Source organism: Phalaenopsis equestris, unplaced genomic scaffold, assembly GCF_001263595.1.
Source record: "Phalaenopsis equestris unplaced genomic scaffold, ASM126359v1 Scaffold000202, whole genome shotgun sequence".
Taxonomy (NCBI): domain Eukaryota; kingdom Viridiplantae; phylum Streptophyta; class Magnoliopsida; order Asparagales; family Orchidaceae; genus Phalaenopsis; species Phalaenopsis equestris.
This window is the reverse complement of record NW_018164644.1, coordinates 1,212,462-1,237,930: the sequence shown is the minus strand read 5'-3', so window position 1 is coordinate 1,237,930 and position 25,469 is coordinate 1,212,462. Positions and strand designations below refer to the sequence as shown.

General features: G+C 34.2%; 1 protein-coding gene across 1 annotated transcript in view; it reads left to right on the top strand.

The window, feature by feature from the left end:
- LOC110022665 (allantoinase) overlaps positions 1 to 23,668 on the top strand; it is a 25,590-nt gene extending 1,922 nt beyond the window's left edge. Inside the window, exons 4-15 of the mRNA XM_020721729.1 lie at positions 852 to 925; positions 5,103 to 5,179; positions 5,261 to 5,297; positions 12,689 to 12,774; positions 13,646 to 13,705; positions 14,174 to 14,322; positions 17,368 to 17,494; positions 18,386 to 18,541; positions 18,625 to 18,735; positions 22,110 to 22,220; positions 23,008 to 23,106; positions 23,450 to 23,668. Of these exons, the coding sequence (XP_020577388.1) occupies positions 852 to 925; positions 5,103 to 5,179; positions 5,261 to 5,297; positions 12,689 to 12,774; positions 13,646 to 13,705; positions 14,174 to 14,322; positions 17,368 to 17,494; positions 18,386 to 18,541; positions 18,625 to 18,735; positions 22,110 to 22,220; positions 23,008 to 23,106; positions 23,450 to 23,578 (1,216 nt within the window). The 3' untranslated portion in view covers positions 23,579 to 23,668. The remainder of the gene's footprint in view (positions 1 to 851; positions 926 to 5,102; positions 5,180 to 5,260; positions 5,298 to 12,688; positions 12,775 to 13,645; positions 13,706 to 14,173; positions 14,323 to 17,367; positions 17,495 to 18,385; positions 18,542 to 18,624; positions 18,736 to 22,109; positions 22,221 to 23,007; positions 23,107 to 23,449) is intronic.
- Positions 23,669 to 25,469: the final 1,801 nt, after the last annotated feature.

Here is a 25,469-nt window from a genome sequence, read left to right as displayed (position 1 = left end):
GTTAGGCTTAACAAACGAGCCGAACACGAGCTGCTTAACGAGTCGAACACGAGCTGTTCACGAACAACGAGCTGTTCACGAATAACGAGCCAAATTGACAGCCCTATGTACGCATTCGTGCATGCGTTTGTGCATGTGTTCGTAAGTGTGTACGTGCGAATGCGTAGTCATGCATGTTTGTTTGCTTGTTTGTATGTTTGTTTGTTTGTTTGTTCCTCTTTTCAATAGCAATTTTTTGAAAAATGATTGACGACGTTGTTGGGTTCTGAACTAGCTTTTAAGAAATTTCGAAAATCATGTGGTTAAGTTTTAGTATTTATCGTTGTATCTGACTAGCCTTTCTTAAATCGTAGATCAATGCAACTAAATTTGTGTTTTAATTGTGTATGCACGATGCTTACCACTTGATTTGGTTTTTTTACACTGCTTTTTGAGTTGAATTTCATGAGTAGTTGATCCAGGAAACATCTTTATTTACTTAGGATGGATAACATTGTATGATAATCTTTTGAGTTGTCTTAACTGAGATTAGTCACAGATATGTATTAAAACACTTAAATTGATTTTTAATATTGTCACTCTTATTTGACAAATTGATACGTTATTTGGGTGGATGAGGTTCAGCAGTATGTTATCTAAAAAAAAGAAGAGGAAATAAAAAGCTGTAACGTTATTGATTTTCTCCTCAGTATATTGAGCATGAATATCTTATAACTAGAAGGATTTGTGTGCTGCTGTGGGCAAAATTCATGCCTTTTTGTTGGATTGTTTTCTGCATCAACTTTTAATTCAAATCTGACGATGGCTTGGAAGGTTAATTTATGTTTTTTGCTCACTTTCTTGTTATATAGACATGTTCATCTTGATGAGCCTGGAAGGACCGAGTGGGAGGGCTTTTCTGCAGGGACGAAGGCAGCAGCTGCTGGTAACCTTGATATTGCTGCCGTTTATTATTTCTTATTTGTGCTGTGGATATTATAAATTTCAATTAATATTGGCTGTTATGTAATATAGTTATTATTGTGTTGTAAATTATTTGGATTACAACAGAAGGTGGAGCAACTTTTTGGGAACTTATCATTACAAAATCCTGCTCAAACAAATTGCAATTTTGGTGGTGGGAGTGACTCATATTGCAGTGTTGTAATACAATTTGATATAACTTGGTAAACAAATGCATTTGGAGTTCGCTTTAGTTATTATTAGACTATTTAGTCTGTTTAGGGTAGTAGGTTAATAATAAGCAATTGCGTAGAAACTGTTATGGATAAGCTGCCTGTTTGTCTTTTACAGTTTGAAAACAATTGTGCTGTAGCTGTTTTCTGGGCGAATGATCATTCTGACCCTGCACAGTAATTTTGTTTGCAACAACACTGTTCATACCGGTACATTCCATATTTGAGAGCAAATATTCAGGGCAAAACATCACAAAACAAAGATAGACACCTTATTAAACAGTGAGTAGTATGACTACCAAAATTAAGAAAAGGATTATTAAAATAACAATTAATAATTTAATAACATTATTTTTTAAATGCAGACGACGTATGTCACGAGATAAGCCATCCTCCAGGGATATTCTCCACGCCCGATCACTCTCGACGGTGGAATCTTCCTGTCATTTGTCCACTGAAAATAGTCACAGTTTTTTGTGATTCTCCGTTGGCAACTGTAAAACTGTCTCCCATAGTTATGTGGCTGACGCAAAGTGAGTGGGGAACACTGAAGTCCGCAGTAGCAATACAATTCTATGGAGGTACCTGAAATCCTCGAGCTCATCCTTCCTGAATAACACTAGTAAAAATTAATAACAAAAGTAATTCGTTAAAGTTTTATGCAGCTGTGAGGCTCAGAGAACTTGATATGTAAACCAACAAATCTGTCACTACAATAAGACAACAAACTTTATAAAATAAATTTTTAGTTGTCTTTAACTCACGTAATACTAAACTCATTTGTGTCATATATGCATATCACCAAAAAAGACCATCTAGATGAACCTAAAAAAACCATAACACCGAAAAAAAGAGGAACTTACTTGCCTTCATTAGGATTTCACATGTGACAACAATCAATAACGACATACAAACCATCCAGAAGAACCCATTAGGTCAAATGTCTTATCAATGACCAAGACCCACAAAAGAAAAAAATGAAAAAAGAAAAAAAAAACATATACAACTTGCATTAAAAAACGGTCGCAATAAATATCAAATGCATAAGGAATAAAATTATACATGATCTATATAAAATACCAATACAATAAATATATAGGTCTTCAACGATCATTATCATTAACAGAAATAAAAAATAACATTTTCTTCAATTAACATTTAACCATTATATCCGTAAATTGTTCTCTCAACTCTGTCATCTCGCTTGCACCTTCTCTATTTTAAATGCCGGTCTCGGGAACATTTTTTGGCATGTGATAAAAACTGTCCAAACCAACACTCATAGCCTTAACACAGACATGTGCATGATCCTCGTCCTCTCTACGAAAGTCATTGTCGTTGCAGAAATGATGATGCCGAATATCATTGTGAAGAGTCATCGTGACAATCAAAACGAACACCTATTTGAGAAACTGGTAAATTAACATATCGCGAAGTATAACTCATTTCTTTCTTCAAACACTAAAAGTCTTCTTAATAACATCAATTAAGGAATAATGCCTTTTGTTGAACATTTCTTTCCTGCCCCGTGTGATATTATTAGTTCGCTCAAAGTTAAATATGTAGTATCTCGTATCAAGATAGGACATCAAATACCATCGCTGCAACGGATACCCAACATCAACCAGATAATATTTATCTGGTGTAAATATAATGATTAGTGTTGAAGTAAAAAAAAAAGGTGACCAACTCAGTCTCAAGCGAATCTGTGGTGGATGTGAGAAGTTGTATTTTTTATTTTGTGTTGCATATTTGAAAATTCAATTGTCATGTGTGTAATGTCTTCCCAACTAGTCATGAAAAAATTAAAGCACATGTTGAAGTCGCATATGACCATGACATTTTGCGTTGGTGACCTACAACGACTGATGAATATGATCTTCTCATTGTTTGTAACATGTGCATCCACTTGTGTACCATCAATTACTCCAATACAAGTCTAGATAGATAATGAAGGGTTCCGTAATTACTATATTCATATGAAAATTGAATGTACTAAATAAGAGAAATTATCCGAAAGTATGACATATACCACACATCGTGCGAAATTTCCTGAGGGTCTGTTTGAATGTCGGATATGTTAGCTTTATGATATGTGATGAAAAACTGGCAAGTGCATTCAAGTTGAAAGTGTTTCATAGCTCATCGCATTGATTCATTTTGTGATAATATGTAGAGGGTTGCTGCTCATATTTCTGGTGAAGTCGTCCTGGTGGGACCATGATGTCCATAATTTCTTTGAAGTTCATTCAATATATCGGTGAATACCGTTTGTGTCATGCGAAACAGATTGTTAAATCTAGTTGGGTGGCCCGCAAACAGCACCCCAACCCATTTATCGTCAACATAGGAGGATGTCATATAAGATGATTGTTCTATGTAAGAGTTATAATACTTGTACATCAAACACGTTGCAATTACAACTCTCATTCTAACCTTTTCTCTATTAGCTTCCATTTATTTTGGTGTCATAGTAGCTAACACATAAACAACAACGAATTAGCTACAATCATATAACGTTATAAACAATACCAACATTAAAATAACATTACTGAAGTTAATAGAAAATATTTTAAAAATGAAAAAACTCTCAAGTAAAGTGACATTTTCAAAGCAACATAAATGTCCAAAGGAGTATGAAAATTCATAAACATCTCGTGAAAAATGTCCAAAACTGCATGTCCAAAGTTAATAAACAAATAGAAAATAGGAAATGTTCCACAAGAATCTAGTGAAAAAAAATGTTCCTCAAGCGTCACTATTCTCATGAAAATAGCGTGTAGGTAATCCACCCTATGGTCAGCGGCCGTGTTTCCTTCGGCTTTTTAACTTTTTGTAAAAAGTCACCGTGCCGGAGTATCCAAATACCCAATTGGCATTTCCAAGCTGCGCACAGCTCTACCGCCGCCCTAAACCAAGCCTTAATGTTGTGAATGGCGTTCTTCAAGAGTTGAGAAGCTCCAGCTCATTTCAAACTACACATTTTATGTATTTGGAGAAAACCCTACGATTGTTTCCTATTTATTCATGGCTATTACTACAACAATACAGAAGGACAGTATCTTATGTTGTTTGTTCAAACATTTGCATGAGCCAAGTCTCATAGCTTGCCATTCACGAATCTGATCTGAAATTTGAGCTATTATTTATATCTCCATTAGCCCGTGCCCGCAGATCATCAGTATTATTATACTTTTTTTTAATGATTGTTAAGAACATACGTTAATCAGTAGTTTTTCTATATTGTTTTCTTTTTATTAGAAATCAGACCAAGGCATTATTGTGCAAACTCAGAGAGCGGATGTTTATGTAATAGACTAAATAGAAGAAATATAAGATATTCTTTACGGTACTTTATGTTTGGGTCATACATATATGGAACAATCGAGTCAATATGGCCATGTGAAGCACATTTACAATTACTTGTTGGGAATTTGTAACATTGTATATCAATCCATGAGAAATCCAACATCGTTGAACTTTTATGGAAGATTTTCCAAAATCATCTTTGCTCTTGGTTTTTATTTTTCATTCCGTTGTTGTTGTCTTTTAGCTGGTAATTTTGTTATATCAAAATTATGCATCACTGAAATAAAAAGATTTTGATCACCTATTTGCGGTGAGTATCATATCAATATCAAAAGAAGCATGTAGTGACAAAGCAATTGCCATCATTATATCGATCTTTGTTGATCTTAAGCTGTCTTTATTGATTCATATATCTAAATGAAGGCCAAGTTGACCTGTTCCTTCACTCTACTCCACTATTTTCATGTACGTTAACTGCTGCTTAGTTACTAGAAAAAGAGTAAAAACATCAACAGAGAGTTGTTTGCTTCATTAGAATTTTTGGTGCTTTACTTTAGCCATTTAATGCAGTTCTATGATTGAACGAAATAAGATGGAAATCATTCTGGTGTTTTTCAGGTGGCGTAACAACCTTAATTGACATGCCTCTTAACAGTTTTCCTGTCACAGTGACCGAGGAAGCATTGAAACTTAAGGTTCATTTCCCTAAATCTCCATTCCTTTTAATTTATATATGCTGTATTTGACCGATAACTGTGTTTTATTCGATATTGCAGGTCGAGGCAGCTCGAGAGAAAATCTATGTTGATGTTGGTGAGCTATCTCACTCAACTTGTCATAATTGAAAACTAATCACATGTCCATCTATGTTTAAAAATCCATTATTGTTGATTTTGTGATCATTTTCTGGCATGTAAAATCAAAATTAGTTGCAGGGTGTTGATATGTCATAACCATACATTTATTCTTATTGATATTTCTTCATTTTTTTGGCAGATTACTGTTTTGTGATCACAAAACGTCATGAATGTTGGGTGTTTGATGCTAATTATAATAATACTGTTTAGGGGTTTTCAAAAAATGATCTGATTCGATAACCTGAATCTGGCTATTATGCTTTATGTTAGGCGGGTTATTTGAATTAGGTTTGAGTCCAATTGCTAGCTTATTTAATGTATGAGTTGGGTTTGGGTCTTGCTGCTTTGAGTTGGCTAAAAATCCGATCAAACCTGAATCTAATCTGTTAATTCAAATTGACACTAGTATCATTATAATAGTGATTAAAAACATCATTTATTATATTATGTTGTACATTACATTGATAGACGTGGCCCACTTGTGAGTTTAATAATTTCTTGATCCAAACAGTGTAGAAATTGAGCTATGCTTAGTGTTTAAAGTTATTGTTGAATTTATGCTCCAATAACACATGACATATCATGCGGTTATTGTTGAATTTTTGCTACAATAGCATGTGACAGTATCATGCCACAGTCACGTGGTGCCTACTTGCTCACCAATCACAACAAAGAACTTATGACACATAAATCAAGGCCTTATACCATTGGATCATCCTTTCTATGGACTTTGGATTGCAAACTGTTACCTTTTAGAGGAACGTTGTCCCTTTCTTATTTTTCTCTTCGTTTTTTGAATTATTCTTGTGTTGTAATGCCTCTTGGAGAGGTATAAATATTCCTTCTTGTAGAAAGAACGAATATTAAAAATTCTTGAGTTTTTTCTTCATTTTATTTTGTATGGTATTTGTGGAAACTTGAGAAGTTTCAGGTGGTGATTCCTAACATGGATTGACCAGCTATCCATTATCTTATGGGAGATTTGATTGAAGATCAATTTGGAAACCTTTTGATTTATGTTTATTCTATTCCTATTTATTTTTCTTTATCTTTTATTTCACAATTTTTTCCTCCTAATTTAGGCTAGATATATTTGGTAGGTTTGTAAATTAGAAAGAATTGGTGTTTGTATACATGTACTTTACATGTGAATAACAAAATTAAGAAATTTTCGTTCCCAAGTATTTTTATACATAGTATCAGAGCTTCAGATCTTACCCTAGTCACCGAACCTCTGTTAGGCCAAATTTCCTTCTGCAACTGGATCTCCTTCTTGCTAGTACCGAACTTCCCTTTTGCAACCGGATCTCCTTCCTACTAACGCCGAACCTCGCTAGTGCGGCTAGAAACTCTTCCTTGCAGGTAACCGGAACTTCCTCAACCGAATTTCTTGCTATAGACCCTTCTGCAACTCTTCCCTGCATCAGAAATTGTCCCTACTGCAGGCCCCTTCTTCAAAATTCTGTCTGCAGCCTGAAAATTCCTTGCTACAGACCCTCTCCGGTTGAATCTTCGGTTAGCATCAAGTCGAAAGCAGCAACAACAAGCAACACAGCAAGAAGGAGGTATAGTCAACTGTAGTCCAACAACTAGAAGCAACCCTAAATACCCTTACAGTTGATGACAAAGTACATGATGAGACGTCAAGTTCTACTCTAGTTGTTAAATCTGAATCAGAGATTAGGGATTCTGTCCAAACAACTCTTGAACTTTCTAACTCTATCACAAATCACAAACTTAATGCCCATAGTTTCCTTCAATGGTACCAATTCATGTTTGTACACATTTTTGGTAGAAGGAAAAATGAACATTTTACGGGAGAGGGCACAATTTCTGAGATGTTGTGGCTAGTCAATTCAGAGGCTTTTACATCTAGATCGGTAAGAATTGCAGATGGATCACACTTAAATATTTTTAGGAAAAGAGATGTGGCCAATAATGGAAGGTTTAGAAATTGGATTTTAGATTCAGGAGCTTCTGATCATATGATAAGAGAAATCATTGCTCTAGTCAACTATTAAGCTGCTTCTACATCTTGATCGTGCTCTGAAAGGAAATGTGGAGTTCTCTCAGGATATTATTCTTTCCTCTATTTTATATGTTTCACAGTTGGATTGCAATTCATGATATGAAATGCATAATTAAATTCCTTACAAAATCTTGTGAATTTCAAAAGGGCGAAATTGGGAAAGGTGATTAACAACGTTGAAATGCATCAAGGTTTATACATGCTCAAGGAAAGTCTCTCTCTAAACACACATCTGATCCATCTCCATATTTACCTCAAATTTTGAAGTTTTGAGTATATTTTTTCAAAAACAGGTCATGCTATGGGATTATTGCTTTGGTCATCCTATTTCAACTATGTTATTAAGTTGTATCTTCATTTGTTTATCAATAAAAATTTAATTTTAATAAATGTGATATTTTTCAATTTGTCAAACACACTAGAAATAGTTACCCCATGAGTCGGTATAAATTCCGTCTTTTTTTCATTATTCACAGTGATATTTGGGGACCTTCAAAGATGAAAATCTAAAGTAGGGCTAGATGGTTTGTCTCATTGACGATCACACTTAAACTAATGAAGGAGAAATCTGAAACAACTGAAATCTCTTAAACATTCAATGAAATGATTTAAATTCAATTCCAATACAAAGTTAAGATCGTCAAGATGTAAACAAATATTTCAACTCCATCCTTTGGTCTTACCTTTTAAAAAATGAAATCATTCATATGTGTCCATATTTTGATATCCCATAACAAAACGAGATAACATAGAGTGAACACGCATCTCCTCGAAGTATCCTACTTAATCATGAATTATCATTAAGTTCCAAAATATTTTTATGGGGAAACAATTCTTACTTTAATATTTCTTATCATTTGAATGCTTAGTCAGGTACTTAATTCAAAACACCACTTACTGTTTTGATGGTCAACTATTCTCACGTTCTATTATACCACTAAAAATATTTGGATGTGTATGTTTTGTTCACATTTATTCCCCAGCTTGCACCAAACCTAACTCTAAATCTATTAAGTGTATTTTCCTTGAGTACACCTCCAACAAAAATGCGTAAGTGTTACTCTCATGTTATTAGAAAATAATACAACTCCATGAATGTCCTTTTTTAAATCAATCATACTATCCCAAATCTAATGGTCAGGAGAAGAGTGCAAATGAACATCAATTTGGGATGCACTTGATGACACCTACACGACAACCCCGCCTACTCTTCTTCCACCTGACTCTCCTACTCCTGTTGAGGATATCCAACCAACCCAACCTGAATTTTATAACAAAGAATTTAATGTGTACACTAGGAGAGAAAAATCTTGAGTAAGTGGAAGACAACTTGCAAAGACAGAACTACTCCAACCAAAACCTAAGTCCACATTTAAATAAAATTTTAGGTGAGGAGTCTAGTACTAATAAGTTATCCCTTTCCTCTTATGGTGCTGATGTCAATGAAGGCTGCACTAGATACACAATTCAAGGAGTATGTAGCTTATGAGAAGCTATCCTTAGTCTACAAAGTGCTTATAGCGTGAAGCACTTGAAAATTCAAAATGGAGGAAAGCATTAGAAGAGGAGATTCGGGCATTATAACATAATGACACACGAATTTTTAGTAAATTTCCGTGGGATAAGATGCCAACTTGAAGCAAGTGGATGTTCAATCTCAAATACAAAGTTGATGGGAGTATTGAGAGATTCAAAACCGGACGTGCTGCAAAAGGTTTAACACAAGCTTATAGGATTGACTATCAGGAGACATTCGTACCAATTGCCTAACTGAATACTTTCAGATTTCTTCTTTTTAGTAGCAGTTAAGAAGGAATGGGTACTGCATTAACTGAACATAAAAAATGGCTTCCTTTATTTGGGATCTGAAAGAAGTGTACATGGAAGTACCGCCAAAACTTGAGAACAATTCCAACAAACTCGTAGTATGCAAACAAAGGAAGTCTTTCTTTGGGCTTAAGCAATCATCAAAGGGCATGGTTTGAAAGCTTTTCTAGATCTATGAAATCCAATGTATATTCTCAAAGTTAAGTTAATCACGCATTATTCATAAAATACATTTAGAGAGAAAATTGTTGCATTGATCGTATATGTGGATGATATGATTCGTAATGGTGATTATGAAATAGAAATTTTTAAAATCAAAGAAGTGTTTGTCGTTGAATTTGAAATCAAGGACCTAGAAAACATAAGATATTTTATAAGTATTGAGGCAGCTTGATCCAAGAAATACATTATTATTTCACAGAGGAAATATATCTTAGATCTATTAAAGGAAACTTGGATGATTAGATGCAAACTTGTTGATACTTGAATGGAACACAATAAGAAGTCTAACAAGGAAGAAGAAAATATATCTGTGGATAAAAGAAGATACCAAAGATTGATAGGAAAATTCATCTATCTATCACATACTATACCAGATATTGCATACCCTGTCAGTATCATGAGCAAACACATGAAAAATCCACATGAAAAGTATTTGGAAATGATATACAGTAGTGAGGTTTTTCAAGAAGGCTCTGGGTTATGAATTAATTTAAAAAAAAACTATGTTTCTACAATGATGCTAGTTAGGCTGGGGAACTCGTAGACAAAATATCCATCACAAAATACTGTTCATATGAATGGGAAAATTTGGTTACATGAAGAAGTAAGAAACAAACTGTTGTTTTCTAGAAACAGTGTGGAATCACAGTGTAGGACACCTACCTTGGAAATTTTTAAAGGGATCTGGATTCATAAATTGTTAAGGGAATTGAAATTTACATCCAATAGTTCTATACAGATGTTTTGTGACAATTAAGTAGCTATGAGTATTACCAAGCATCCCGCGCATCATGACAGGATTAAACATAACGAAGTTGATAGACTTCATCGCTGAAAAGTATAATGGGGGAATTATACTACTAAGCTACATCCTGACACACCAATAAGTTGATGTCTTCACCAATGATCTTCCTTTAAGCACTTTATCAGAGTTTAGTACCAAGCTTGGCCTCTACAATATTTATGACCCAGCTTGAGGGGGAGTGTGGAAACTTGAGAAGTTTTAGGTGGTGTTTCCTAGCATAGACCAGCCAGCTATCTAAGATCTTATGGGAGATTTGATTTGAGATCAATTTGGAAACCTCTTGATTTATCTTTATTCCATTCTTATTTATTTATTTATTTATTTTATTTAAGAATTGTTTCATTTCCTAATTTAGGCTAGATATATTTGGTAAGCTTGTAAATTAGGAGAGATTGATGTCCCTATATATGTACCCTACATGTGATTAATAAAATTAAGCAATTTTTCTTTCCAAATAATTCCTATACTTTTAGGAAATTAGTGTTGTTCTTCTAACATTTATTATATTCTTCTAAGGTTAGGATTATTCACTTCCAATCTTATTCCTCTTGTTGAATTCTTTTTATTCACTATGTCTGAGCTCTTTGAATTTCTTTTTTTAATGAATCAACCATGATTTATGGTGAAAATCAGACTAAGGGGCAACTCTAGTGATTTCAAACATCTTACTTCTTAAATGAAAAAAAAATTATTTTAAATGATCCCAACTTGTAAATATTTTTATGAAAGGAAATATAAAGATACAACACAATGTAGATCTATTTTCGAAGCCTAAAGACCTGAAGTTCGTACGTTGGGACGGAGCTAATTTTATGATCATGACATTATTGTAGAATACTAAACTACTGGATATTAGTGGGCCATTTATGTTTCTCTCCATCATAAAAGAGGTTTGAGATGCATTTAAATAAACTTACTCAATGGTAAACAATATACTTATTTATGAAATTAATACAAAGCTTGTTATTACCAAATAAGTTAATCTTTTTGTCATTGAATAACTTAATACCAAGAAGTTTAGTTGGAATTGGATTATTATCTTAATATGTCATGTTGTGAAGATGCGATGATTCTGAGAGAATTTTTTTAGGTTTTGGCAGTACTCAATAATGAATTTGAATCCAAATTCTGTGAAATCTCCCTTCTTTAAATGAATTGTTCTCATGGTATGAGTTGAAGAAAGGAGGATGGTGATCAATGGTTTAACCTTTAAGATATCTGCCGTGAGGGATCTTTTTTCTTAGAATCTTCTCCCAACAATGAACCAAACACTTCGATTCTGACTGCCACTTTCTTTGGGATGTTGTGCTAACAAAGTTGATCATATACTTTTTTCAGTTTGAAACAATTGACTAATATGTTTACCACAGGCATGCGTGCACTTGAGTTTTCCAGCTATAGAAGAAGCTGGAGTTTGTTAATATGCTTGCCCCTACGTAGCGGGAGTGTTGGCATTAAAAATTATCTGAGGAAATCTCCTACTTTTTGTTAATGGATTATGTTTATTCTGTTGATTCTTTGGGTATCATATTTGTTCCTCTATTACAAATTGGTGGATTCTCTTATGAATGATATACATCAGGATACTCTCTTTCTCTAACAAGGCACATGCTCTCATGTTATTTTCATTTCACGTTTCATGTACATCAAAATATAGGTTCTTGGGGTGGTATTTTAACACTCCTTGATATGTTTCTTATTCTTTATTTTTCTTACAACTCATTGATTTTGTAAACCAAACTTTCCTTTTAATGGCAAGGGTAGGACCAGCATTATGCAATTCAACTTAATTTCTTCTAATCTGTCATTAGAACATTTTTGAAAAAAATAAGTTGGATGGTAAAAATCAGACAATTCAAGCACAATCTCAAGCTACCATTTGGTCATATATTTTACCTGACCTATGATCTTTCCATCACTGCAAGATGTTTTTGAAGCAAATATTCTTCTACAGAGCTATCATGACGTTTTACATTTACACTATTTAAAGCTACACATCTCCCAATTTATTTTTCTACTGTTGTTGATACCTTTTGTAAAGCACTTCGACAGGACACAAACATGTTGTGCACAACCTTTGCCACTTTTGCCTAGTTATATTTTATTTTACTTTTGTTTTATATTTTCTTAATCTTATTCTGCATTTATTACTTCTCTTTAATATTTTATCACTTATCATATTCCTGTACTTCTATGAGAATTAATGAATTTCTATCTATATATGTTTGTATTGAAAACGTTTCCTTTCAAAGTTCTGGTTACTTCAAGAAAGAAAAAGATCCTTTCAAAGTTCAGGTTATTTCAAGAAAGAAAAAGATGCCAGGAATAAATATCATGCTTGGAACTTTTACGTTTACCGTTTTGTTTTATTTTGTTACCTGTGATGCTGTGTTGTCCCCGACTCATAGAAACCAAAGTTTTTTTTTTTATTATTGCAAGCTTAAACATGTGTCTTTATATCCAGGTTTCTGGGGTGGTCTTGTACCAGAGAATGCCTTAAATACAACTATTTTGGATAGACTTCTGAGAGCTGGTGTACTTGGGCTAAAGGTGCTTATTAAGTAGACCTCCAATATTTTGTGGTTTTACACTATACAATATGCGTATCTTTCCGAATTCTACAACAATATGTTTGAATTGTTCAGCGTCCATCTTTTAGTAGGGAGCTGCAATAGCCATATTGCATCGTAAGCATGGTTGTGGTTCTATCAAAATTTTTTTGAAGTCATACTGCATCGTATGCGGAAGTGAACCTTTTGCTGGCATACAAGAATAGACTAATCTAATTTCCCGTATCATGAACAATTCGTAAGTGCTATTAGTGTAACACCCCAATCTTCTAATTATTCAAACATGCCATCCTGGCAAAAGGAATTTGATATATTTTATGGATATTCAACTTTAACTTCTCTGATCCTCTCTTCTCACTATCTATGGCAGCAACTTGAAAAGTAAAAAAATTATTTCTCTGGCACCAAATTTAGCAAAAAAACTTTTGGAATCAGTACTGATTTTATTTGCCTTACCCTTGTATTCAATTAGCCTGTCCTTGGGAGATATTTTTGCACTTTTACCTTTACAGCATTGCAGTTGATGGCTGTCCTTTTTAAATTGAACTTGATGACAGCTCCTTGTAATAGTCCTTTTCTCATCCCCCCCTTTGAACAATAACAGAGAAAGTGAACCAAACACAATATGAATATGTTTGGACACTTGGCTCACCCCCTTCAAATCAGTGGTGTTAATTAATTTATAAGCTGTATGATAAACTTTACGTATTTATTCAACATTGTTGCATTTTCCTTGTAGTTGATAACTGGAAGTTATTGTTAAAGTTTGTTCATGAGCATGCTAGTTTAATATTTCATATAGAATTGGAGATTTATACTGTTTATGACAATTTCTTTCCTTTTCTTTGCAGTCATTTATGTTGCCTTCTGGAATTAATGATTTTCCCATGACAAACATAACACATATCAAGGTGCGTTCAGATTTCTGTTATTTAATTTGTTTAAATCCATGACATTCCATCTAGGCACCCAATATCTTGTCTGAACTTCATATACGATTGCTTAATCATGTGAATTTTTATTATAAATAATTTCCATGTCGGGACTATTCGGTGCTTTTGTTTGGATTATTTCCGATATATTGCTTAGAAGTGGTTCCTATCAATGAAGATGGATTCCTTCTGCACCTTACTTGTTTCTTATCTTTTTCTTCTTTTTTGGCTAACTACAAGTCTATAATAACATGGACAGGTTATTGCAGGGCGGTGAGTTTCTTTCATGAATCAAAGCTGTTTCTACATATGAAAATGTTAACTTACTTTCTTATGAGTTCTCCATAGAACATGCTGGACGTATTTTTCATGTATAAAAACAACAAAATATTACCTTTGTGAATGGATAAAATAATTTCAGCAACAATTTTCGGATATTTTTTGCAGGAAGGGTTGTATACCTTAGCCAAGTATAAAAGACCTCTGCTCGTCCATGCAGAGGTTAATCCTAATAGTGATGGTGATGGTGAAACTATCGATGCCGCTTCAGATCCTAGGTCCTATTCAACTTATCTTAAGACAAGGCCAGCATCCTGGTAAGCTTTAATGGATCACTTTCGAAGTATGCCTTGAGACTATGCACTAAAATTTCTTCTAATACTGAAATCACTATTTGGATGGCACTGTTTTGCTTTGATTGTAATGTTTAGAACAAAGTTTACGATCCTTACTTGCATTCTAGTCTTTGATTATTTTTTAGCGTATTGTGTTAATATTATTTGACTTTTTTTATTGATTCTCATTTTTGTGGAATAGGACTTTTGTTGATTTCTTCATAGATGGTAAAAATTTGCAGGTGACTTGTCAGAGGACTCCTTAGAGTAAAATAGTAATGGTAGACCACCAATTAATGTCATATATCAACTGTCTTTTTGCAATGCTCTGCAGGTTTAGGAAAATGGAAAGGCAATTAGAAGTTAGAAGTGTTCACCAAGGCTGAAGAAATTTCTTTTTTTATTCTATCTTCCTCCCTCATTCCGGATTTTTTTTTATTTTTATGTTGAAAGCTGGGTATAAACCTCTAATAAAAAATATATGATACAGGCTACAAGGAATAAGGAATTTGAATTAATGACCGGGTACATCTTTTAATATCTCCATATGTTTCTTAGTAGGAGTGATTTTGATCAATCTATTATTATTAGGAAAGGACTAGAGAATGCGGTGATCATCTTTTATACCCAATAACTCAATTCAAATCCTTTGAAAGTTTTTCCCCTTCACATAATACTCTTTTATCAAATCCGTGTCATTCGAACCCCAGAAGATTTTTTTGAGGCTATAGAAAGAAGAATTGGAAGGAAGAGATGAATGGTTTGAAAAAAAAAAGGGGAAAAAAATACAATAGGTTGTGTTTGAGTGCTTATACTAAACTATACAATGAAGGAAATTTCATGTGCGAGTTTTGGAGTTCAGAACTGAAAAGTTGGAATTGTGCACGGAGCATAGATGGAAGAGCAAAGAGTGGAGTGGTTGGGAATGGTGGTTCTGTGTTTGGGTAGGTGGCGTACAAAGGGCTTCCATGCGAGAGGCATGTGGTTGGCTGTAGATATTGAGGGTGGTTTTAGGTTATTTTAGCTTTGGATGTATGATTTGCTATGGAATTGGGAACTAAAAGGTTTGATGGGTTCAGTTAAGAGACATGCGCCAAACATCAGAGATTTAGGCTGGGTACAGGGATGGGGCGACGTTTATCGGTGAGAGAGCAAACAGGAAGCAAAGGGGAGTATTTTTTGGGTCGTGCAAAGGAGTGAGAGAGAGTTTTTATTTTGTCTGAGTAGGAGGCTGTGAAAATGAAGTGAGGGGATAGGAAGAGTAGTTTAGGTTTTATTTTATTTTAATATCTTTTTTTCTAGTTTCAACAGAAGGCTAGAGTAGGTATTGGGATCATGGTTAGTTGGATTCGAACAAGGAACACGATTTAAATTAATTTTTTTATTTATATGTATAATCTAATTTTAACTTAGTTATAATTTAGTATAAATCATAAAATTAACTTAAAGTTAAAATGTATAAATATATACCTTTTTTAGTTCATATTATTTTGTTTTTAATTTAGATTAATTAAAAATTGTATAAAGATTAGATTATTTCACTATTAAAATCGTGCGTCTCAAAATTCATGACATGCACTTGCGCATGGACAAATTTGCATTTAGCATTTGTGTGGATGCCCGACCAATATGGATATTTATTCTAGTTAATTTTGACGTCACTAATATATTGACAATAACCGTTGTATGAATGGAGGGTATTTAGGTGATTTCATTGGCGTTCGGGGCAATTTTGGCCTGACCGGCGCGATGTCGTGCTTGTATCCAATCTTTTTCATTGCACTCGATCGAATAAACCGTGGAATGTTCCTTTGTGGAAGTTTTGGCACTTCAAATCGGCTCAATTTGTTTTGTGAGCAGAATCATTAAGTCCTCTTTGATGATGATTAAATAATTTCAACCCAGTCCAACATTGCTTTATTCTTTATTTTGCTTCAGCATTGTGTTCTGCCATGTCGCATCATGCAACCTATATTGACGTCGATAGGAATTTGTCAACCCTTATGGTTGAAAATCATTTTAGAAGATCAAAGAATAAATTGGAAGGACCCAGAAGGCTGTATTGTGGCAATAAATGTCCCTAGTACTTAGTACAACCGACTCGAGGGAGTAATCTTGTAGATCTGAATGCCAAATATGAAGACAAGAAGTGATTGATTACTGACCGGGCTGTTAAAAATAACAAAGAAATGAAATTAAATGGACATGAAGAAAAAAAGGAAGATTAGGCTGGACTAAAACTTCTGGAAATGAAAACAAGGTAATGTTTAAATGGCTACGGCTAATAGATGACTGGAAAACCAACAAAGAATTGAGGTGTTAAGCCTTATGCCTTTTTTGATTGAGTTATATGCCTGAGGCTTAATGCCTTGAGGAGTTTGAGGTTTACGTCTGGAAGTATAATGTTAGAAATTATAATGTTAAAAAAAATATATATATATATATATATATATATATGATATTATAATACACCCAATACAGTTTATAATTTTGGTTTAAATTTTTTAGATTACGATTTAGAGATGAACAAGTGGTGATCTTGGAGATTGCTCAGATTGGTTCCCTACGACTGTTAAGCGTTAAGGTCGTCGAGTGAGGAGCATTGAGAGTGAGAAAGCCATTTGTGGGGAGCACTGGTAGCAGCTACGAGTGAGGGAGAACAAATCTAAGAGTGCTTGAGCGGTTGCGCATATTTCTAAGTTAAGCAGATAACCTTAGAGGAAAAAAATTAAATAAATTTCTTTTTAAATATTTTATTTATTATCTTATAACTCTCTTTAATTCTTAATCCACCTTAAAGCTTATGTCTTGTTTGACTGGGTAAAAACACTTTAGTTTAGATTTTTACTTTTAAACTTTGATTGTCACCCAGTCCTACAATGGCATATATTTTCTCTAGAATGAAAGTCATCTTCCACCGCCATCTTTACTTATTTATTTTTTTACTTTTGTTGGGTATGCTTTTTTGCTTGAAAATTTTCATCTTAGTTTATATGAAGCATTTGTGATATCCATAAAAATGAGCAGGGAGATAGAAGCTATTAGTGAGCTGAGAACAGCAATGGAAGAGACAAAAGTAGGTGGTCCGGCAGAAGGTGCTCATGTTCACATTGTGCATTTGTCAGATGCTGGAACTTCACTAAACCTCATCAAGGTATAGCTCTGTCTTAGATATGACATTTTAGTAGGATTGAGTACCTTATTTTCATATTGTTGATGATGAGTACATTAAAACAATGGAAATGCATAAAATTGCAATCTTGTGCTAATTTATAACATCATCCAAATTTCTATTCCTGGAATCAGACCTTGCAAAAAACCATGCTTTAAATTTTGACATCCATTTTACTTATTATGTTTCCTAACATCTCCTAATTCTGTTTTTGCAATAACAAAATACAATGTTTTTTTTTTTTTTTTATAGTTGAGCATGACCCATAATTCAACAGTAGAACAGAATGTTTCATAATATTCAAATGTTGCATTTGTACTAAGCATTATATTACCTCAGAAGGCACTTGCTATTGTTTGTTTGGAACATCAGCTTTCTCATTCATTTTACCGTCTATTTAAACTGATTTGTGCATTGATTTTCCAAACCTCTACATTCTTCTCGAGTAAAGTAGCAGTCTTAATGAAACTGATGATTTGTGCCTTTTTATGTAGATATTCTCTACCTACAGTAAATTAAAAAAAGAAAAGGGAGATTTACATAGCTAGCATACAATTCTTATGTATTTACATATCTTACACCTAAATTTTCATATTTACATACATAGCACTTTGATGTGTTAAACCTATGCATGAAAATGTGTATTTAACTTTTAAAAAGTGGTAGCAGTGCTATTTTTCTTGTGATGTTAAAGATTTGAGTGCTATGTGTATAAATATGAAACTTTAGTTGTGAGAATTTAAATACATAAGAATTGTGTGTTAGGCATATACATGCCCCAAAAAAAACCTAGAGAATTTTTTTAGAGTTTCTTATGTTTATTAGGGATGCATTTCCATGCATTCGGTCATAGTGCAATGCCATTATCTTCAGGAAGCCAAAAGTTCTGGGGCTAGTGTCAGTGTAGAAACGTGTGCACACTACTTGGCATTCTCGGCAGAGGAGATTAAAGATGGTGATACTCGATTCAAATGCGCTCCTCCTATACGTGATGAAGCAAATCGGCAAAAGTTGCGAGAGGCTCTGCTGGTAATGTGAACTCTCTTGTAATATTCTTCATTTGTTATATGCTTTGAATGTTTACATGGAATGTGCAAATTGTTGAATTTCAGGAGGGGGACATCGACATGTTGAGTTCTGACCATTCACCAACAACACCAGAGCTCAAACTTCTTAAGGAAGGTGATTTCTTAAGGGCATGGGGAGGAGTATCTTCTTTGCAGGTAGGTTTACGTGCTTTAATTATTATGATAATATATTTTAACTACCGCATTCTTTTTTTTTCTTTTTTTTTTCAATTTTTGCACTTAAAGAGCCTCTTGCATTATTTGTAGATTTTATTTAAAGCGGATTATTAGACTTGCCTCACGTTAACTGGGAAGATAACTTTACATTAGCTAGTTCTTTATTATCCATGATTTCATTATTTCTTGCTTTATATTATTTTGCTGTTTTATGCTCTTATTTTTTTTTTACCAAATTATTTGATTTTGTTCATATAGAATGTTTTTTTGGGTAAGTATTCTGTTATTAGTTTTGTAGTTTTGTAGTTTTATTTTGCCTGTTATTTGTTCATGATGCCGCCAAGGAATATCTTTATGTGTAAACTAATGAATTTGAGACTTGGTTTTTATAATGAATCGTCTATATTTTCTTAAACGATGAAACTATTGTCATGATAGGTTTCATTTTTAACACTCTTCAGTTAAAGGATTTAAATTCAAAATTATATGGTATCCCACCTCCCTCTGTCCTCCCTTAGGCTCTGTTTGGCGCGGCTGTTTTGCCGCGACGCGACACCGAGCCGCGGCTTTATGTCATTTGGTGCGACAGCATATCTGCGGCGGGTCGCGATTCGAGCCGAACGCGGGCCGTGAGTAGTACCCCCTGGCCTGGCTTGCTCACGCGATTTTTGACCTCTACTAACCCCACACGATACATGAGAGGAGGAAGCCAGAAATCAAGGACTCCAGCAACTGCAACCTTCTCGTTGCTTCGAAATACCGGTTCTACTTGTTCTCTCTCACCATGGGAGTACCAGTGGGATCCATCTCCTAGACTGGATCGAGATTTTGGTAACATCGGTGATGGATTCTGCTTAGGTGTTTCTTTCACTCGTTTTTGGCTTGTTTGCCATCTCATTATGTTTTTTAAATTTTTTTTTTTCATCGATTATATTGATCGGATGTAAAGGAATATGTCAATTTTTAAGCGGTTAAGGTTTAATTTATAATTCTCTTGCTTGTAATCCATAGGTGAGTTTATGTGGGGAGAGTTGTTGCAGATCGTTGGGTGTGGTGGTGAGGGGCGGGGAAAAGGATTTCAGTAATTTGATAAATGAAGAGCTTATATCCTGAAGGTGAATTTGGCATGGAAGAGGGTTTTATAAATGCACGGATGTGGTTTTTGGAAGGAAACCGGTGAAAATTGTTTTTAATTTTGCAAATTTGCTGGTAGGTTTTTGGAACGATTTTGGGGAAAGAGGAGCCTTACCTGATCAAAAACTGATTTTCGATAGACTCGCCGGTACAAAGGGCTTGAACCACATTTCAATCGTTGTTAAATACGACTGTTTAGGTAAAACTGAAATGTGGACATGTACTTGCAGCATTTTGTTTTTAATGATGACATCGGATTATTGTCTTAGATTATAGCTAAGTTTGCCTGCCACTTATCCTTGAAAACTTTTGATCTATATTTCATAATTTGGAACTTCTGGTGGTTTTTTTTATCATGTTGTTCATTTTCTTAATTGCTAGTGGTTCTCAGTCCAACTTGTTGAAATCATACTGGCTAATCTCCATTGCTCTTTCTTTCAAGTTTTAACAATTATTGCTAGAGAACTGGTTGTTGATACACGATCTTTGTCATGGCACATAAGGCTCTTGGTTTTGTTCATTATGAGATTCTAGGAGAAATAAAAATTTTGTTGTTGAACTATCATATTGTCAGCCCTCACCCATAAGCTCAAGTATTTGGCTTGAAAATAGGTTTGAATACCGATATATTTAACACGATGCACTTTTATGAGTAGTGGAAATCACAGAAGAATTATATCAATGATGAATATAGTGATAAAATGTAGTTTGAAAGTAAATTAAGTTGTAGAAGTCTCAGAAGCACTTTGATGAGTAGTGTGAGGTTTGAGTTTTATCAAACAAGGGCAGCATAGTCATTTTTCCAGAAACAGCTACTCCACAGCTGTTTTTACACAGCTGCACCAAACAGACAGTCAACTTCCCCGCAACAACTTCCCAGCAACAGCTTCCTGGGACAGTGCGGCTGCAGCTGAAAAGCTGGGAAGCTAAGCTACGCCAAACAAACCCTTAATTACAATGAAGAGGCTTTCCCAAAATACATGGTTGCTAGTACAGTTTCAAGAATGAAGGATTTTTGTTGTTCTGAAGGTTTTTTGTAAGGAATAAAAAAAAAGGGAATGCATGATAAGTATCATCATTAAGAGGTTGTCCAAAAGGACTTACTATCACCTCATCATGTTGGGCTTGTCGTGACCACTCAGCCCCAGAGATGGTTAAGGATTCATGAAGGATGACCCCAAATTGTTTTAAATGTTAATGCCCATGATAATGAAAAACATGACAAACTTTGATTTGTTTTACCTAATGACGCTGGGCTTGCCGTGACCACGCGGGAGCAGGGCTGTATTTAAGGAGGTGGTGGTTCTTCGGTTGTATCCTACTCCGAGGTGATGATTGCATCTTCCCTGCTTCTTCTCCTTCGCTTACCTTAGCAGCCGGCCATCCCCAACAACTTCCCCCTGCACTTTCGGCCCCTTCCGGCTGCAGCAACCTGCTGTCCAGCCCTTTCAGGCCCCTCATGGCAGCCAACCAGCACCCCTACAGCAGCTACTTTGTTGTCCCGGCCCTTCCCATCGCTGCCAGCTTTTCCCTGCTCAACCTGCTGTCTCCCTCCTCCAGTTCACCTTCTAACCCTGACGACCCCCTTCCCTCATCCACCTTTGCTGTCGCAAGCCTCTGGATCCACTGAGTCAACCTCCACCGCCCTTGAGATATACTTTCGAGGTGTTTGTTTGTGTCGTCCTATGTTTTGTGTTTGTTATCTTGTATCTTCTTTTGAAGTGTCATTGTTACAACAATTTCAATTTTAGTAATGATAATTATGTTTCTTTTGTGGTTTGAGTTTTCTCCTCCGATATGACTTAATTTTCACAGCTAGGCTTAGGAACTAATGTGCATTTAATGGAGCTTTTACTTCAAATTCATAGCTTATGTTGTGGAAGTTTAATTCCCAATCTTGCGTGTGTAATATTTTATATTATTGTGTGCATCATCTTCCAAATTGCCCATATGAAGTTGTTATTGAATGATGCTGGCGATTGTGCTATTTATTGTTAGCTCCATGTTAGCGACTATATTATGCTAGATGCTATGAATCCTGTGATATATTGGGCGTTAGTTTTACATAATTCTAATAATCATATTTTTCATATATAAATACATGATATTCTGAAATTTATTTTGAACCAATCTTTCTTATTTTTGGCTATCTGCCACCAATGTTCTTTGTGTTTGCTTCTATAAATAAATTAATCAAAGATCGATTTTTACTTTTACAGTTTGATCTTCCCGCTACTTGGCATTATGGAAAAACTTATGGTTTGACATTGAGGCAGTTGGTTAAATATTGGAGCGAGAGACCAGCTAAATTTGCAGGCCAAGAACACAAGGTAAGCAATTCATTTAACTTCGAGATCACATTAATTGAAATAAAGATTTAAAAAATGCATTATTTTCACTGAAATGCTACTAAAAAGAAGGAAGATTGTACCACTCAATTCTTTTTTATTTACATATCTAACACCTAAACTTCAAATTTTACTTATATGCTACCTTACCTACGCATGAAAAAGTGTATTTCACTTTTTCAAAGTTAAATTAGTGGCATTTTTCTTTTGTGATAGGAAATATTTAGGTGCTATAAATGTAAAAATCAAAGTTTAGATGTTAAATATGTAATTACGTAATAATTGGGTGGTATAAATGCCAAAAAAAAAAAAAAATGCAGGAACGTCTTCTACAAGTTATTTAGCAAGTATCCATTTAAGAAAGAAAAGTGTAATATTACATCAGATTTTAAGTTTTAAAACTAAATATAATGGATAAAATCCTAAGGAATTATCCTTTGCTCGGTGCATTGCCTGCTGCTTATCAGAATAAATGCTGATACTGCAGCAATTAACCATTAATTCCTCCTGCTGCCCTGTATGCCTTGTGATTGAAACAAAATATATATTAAGGAAACTTTACATGGTTTCAGGTCTGAATGGTTAAAGCACTGATATTCCAGCATCATTATAGGTGGCTTAATTTTAGCTTGTCTATAATAAAATCGAACGTTTCATAAAAAAAAATGCAAAAGCATGGGAGTATAAATAATAAGTTTTATGCCATAACAGCACATGTATTTTCCATTGCATTCTTCAATTAACATTTCTCTCCAATGTTTTATTTCAGGGGGCCATTTTGCCTGGAAAAGATGCTGACTTTGTGGTTTGGGATCCTGAAGTGGAATTTGAGCTTGACGGTAGCTATAAAACATTCAGTAAACATCCGGTAAGAATTTACATCGCATCAACGATCAAATATTTAGTTTCTATTCTGCTGCCCTATAGTTGAATTATGAAAGTTTAGGTGTTACAATTATATACAAAAGAATAGGGTGGTATGTATATAAATTCCCCTCGAAATTAAAAGAACTTTCCTTTGCTCCCCTTTATTTTTCCGAAATTGTTTCAAGACATTATTTTTATGTGGGATCTTCCAAGCATGAAATCAAATTTACTATTTGAAAGTGACACTTTTTTTTTCCGTTCATCTTTCACTTTCAAAACATGTGAATTTGAAACATCAACTGAAATATCAGTATTTACCTAAAGTTTATTTTTATGTCGTTCAGAATATTTCAGCCTACATGGGAAAAACACTTTCAGGAAAAGTATTGGCTACTTTTGTCAGGGGAAATCTTGTATTCAGTGATGGAATACATTCCCCAAACCCCTGCGGTGAAACAATCCTTGCCAAATAGACTTGCAGCCACAACTTTATTGTCCAGTAAGACCAAAAATAAAGCAGAGCAGGAAAGCTGAATCAACGTATTATTACTCTGACAGGTATGCAAAGTGAAATGCATAGCAACCTGCCACTGTTCTGTGTAAGATGGAGCTTGAAATTATTTCAAGTTTCTAATATAATGTTAATGCAATTGTGTTAGTCTTTCTAGTCATTGGAAACATAAATCATGTGTGCTGTTAATGTCTTGGTTTTCTTTTTTTTTTTGGGTTTTGTAGTTTGTTTTTAATGTAATGTTATGTCTTTGATGATGGTTCTAGTTTTGATTATATCTGATTTGGGATTGTCTTTATTGTATCATGTTGCTGTTCTATTTTTCCTTCCCGGTTTGATACTGTAGCCCAGCATTTATGTTGTATGTTGTTTAGGCCTTCATGTATGTACGTAGAGAGAGAGAGAGAGAGAGAGAGAGAGAGGCATGCCAAGATATCACAATCATAAAAATATATGAATTTTAGGTGGAAAAACTTGAACATAGGAAAAAATCACCGTGTCACGTTATAATAAATTTAATTATGTAATTCGGAAAATGTTACGAAGAAACTTGTAGGGTTTGAACCAACAATTTTTTTCTTCGACCCAACACAAAAAATCATGTAGAATTATCAAAATGTACATCTCCGACGCTTTTTATATTCACGGGATTGTTAATCGAATAAATCAAAAGAAAGAAACAACAAGCTCTAAGAAACATGCTAAAAAAATTGGAATAAAAATCTTTTTTTTTTTTTGTTATATGTATGTATTAAACACACTGGATGCGCCCAAGCTTGGGGCCTAAAAGTCAAGAGCTACTTGCTAAAATTGATTCAAAATTTGCCTCGAGTTGAGTTATGAGCCAAAAAGATCATATCAAATTTTATTTAATCAATTTCGAGTCATACATGGATTGGCTTGAACTGCCTTGAGATCAACTCAAAATATTTTTTTTAATAGAAAATTATATGTAATTTAAAATCAATTATAACGAGCCATGAGCTTATTTTGGAATGGAACGGATCCAAATAGCTCAATTTGAGTCAATTAATTTCAATTTTGAGCTAGATCAAGCTGATCTCGAGATGGAGTGATTGAAAATAATTAAATTTGAGCCAACTCATTTCGATTTTTGAGTCAAATCGAGCTCAATTAGATTTCGAGCCAAACTAACTCGAAATTGAATATAATGAATCACGAGCCGATTTCAAGCCACACTCATTACATTTAAACCGACCTAACTAAACTTGACAGCCCTAGGAGTTTGGTCGGTCCGCACTTAATCAACGTTGGAACACCTGATCTTCAACTTATTTATGTGTGCTTCACTTTGACAAAATGCAAGATATAAAAACAATCTTAAAGGTCCTAGGACAAAGAACATGACCAACAGAATAAAACGGCTTACATATGTGGTGTGCGTGTTAACATTAATAAAATTAATCATAATAAAAAAAAACAATTGAGATTTTTGGAGCTATGATATCACTTAGCACATGTATTTCCATTTACATGATAAAGTAATTATTTATCCTTTTTGCCAAATTCATCAAAAGATTTATCCTTTTTGCCAAACTAGAGATAAAAATTGATAGGCAAAATGCCTCTTAAATAATCTTGATGTCATAAGTTTCTAATTTGGTTAAGAGGGCTTGAAACATGAGCACATGTAATTAAAGCTGTTAGCTTTTAAATTATATGTGCATTGGAAGTCTAAGTAAAGATATATTTCTCTAAGAAGTAAAGTGGTCCCAATAGCCTTGATTTAGCTAGCTCAATTATGGATGGGAATAATTCAATTTCAGAGTTATTTTGCCCAAACTTAAACATAGATTATACGATTCAGCGTGAAAATTGGCTCGTGTGCTAAA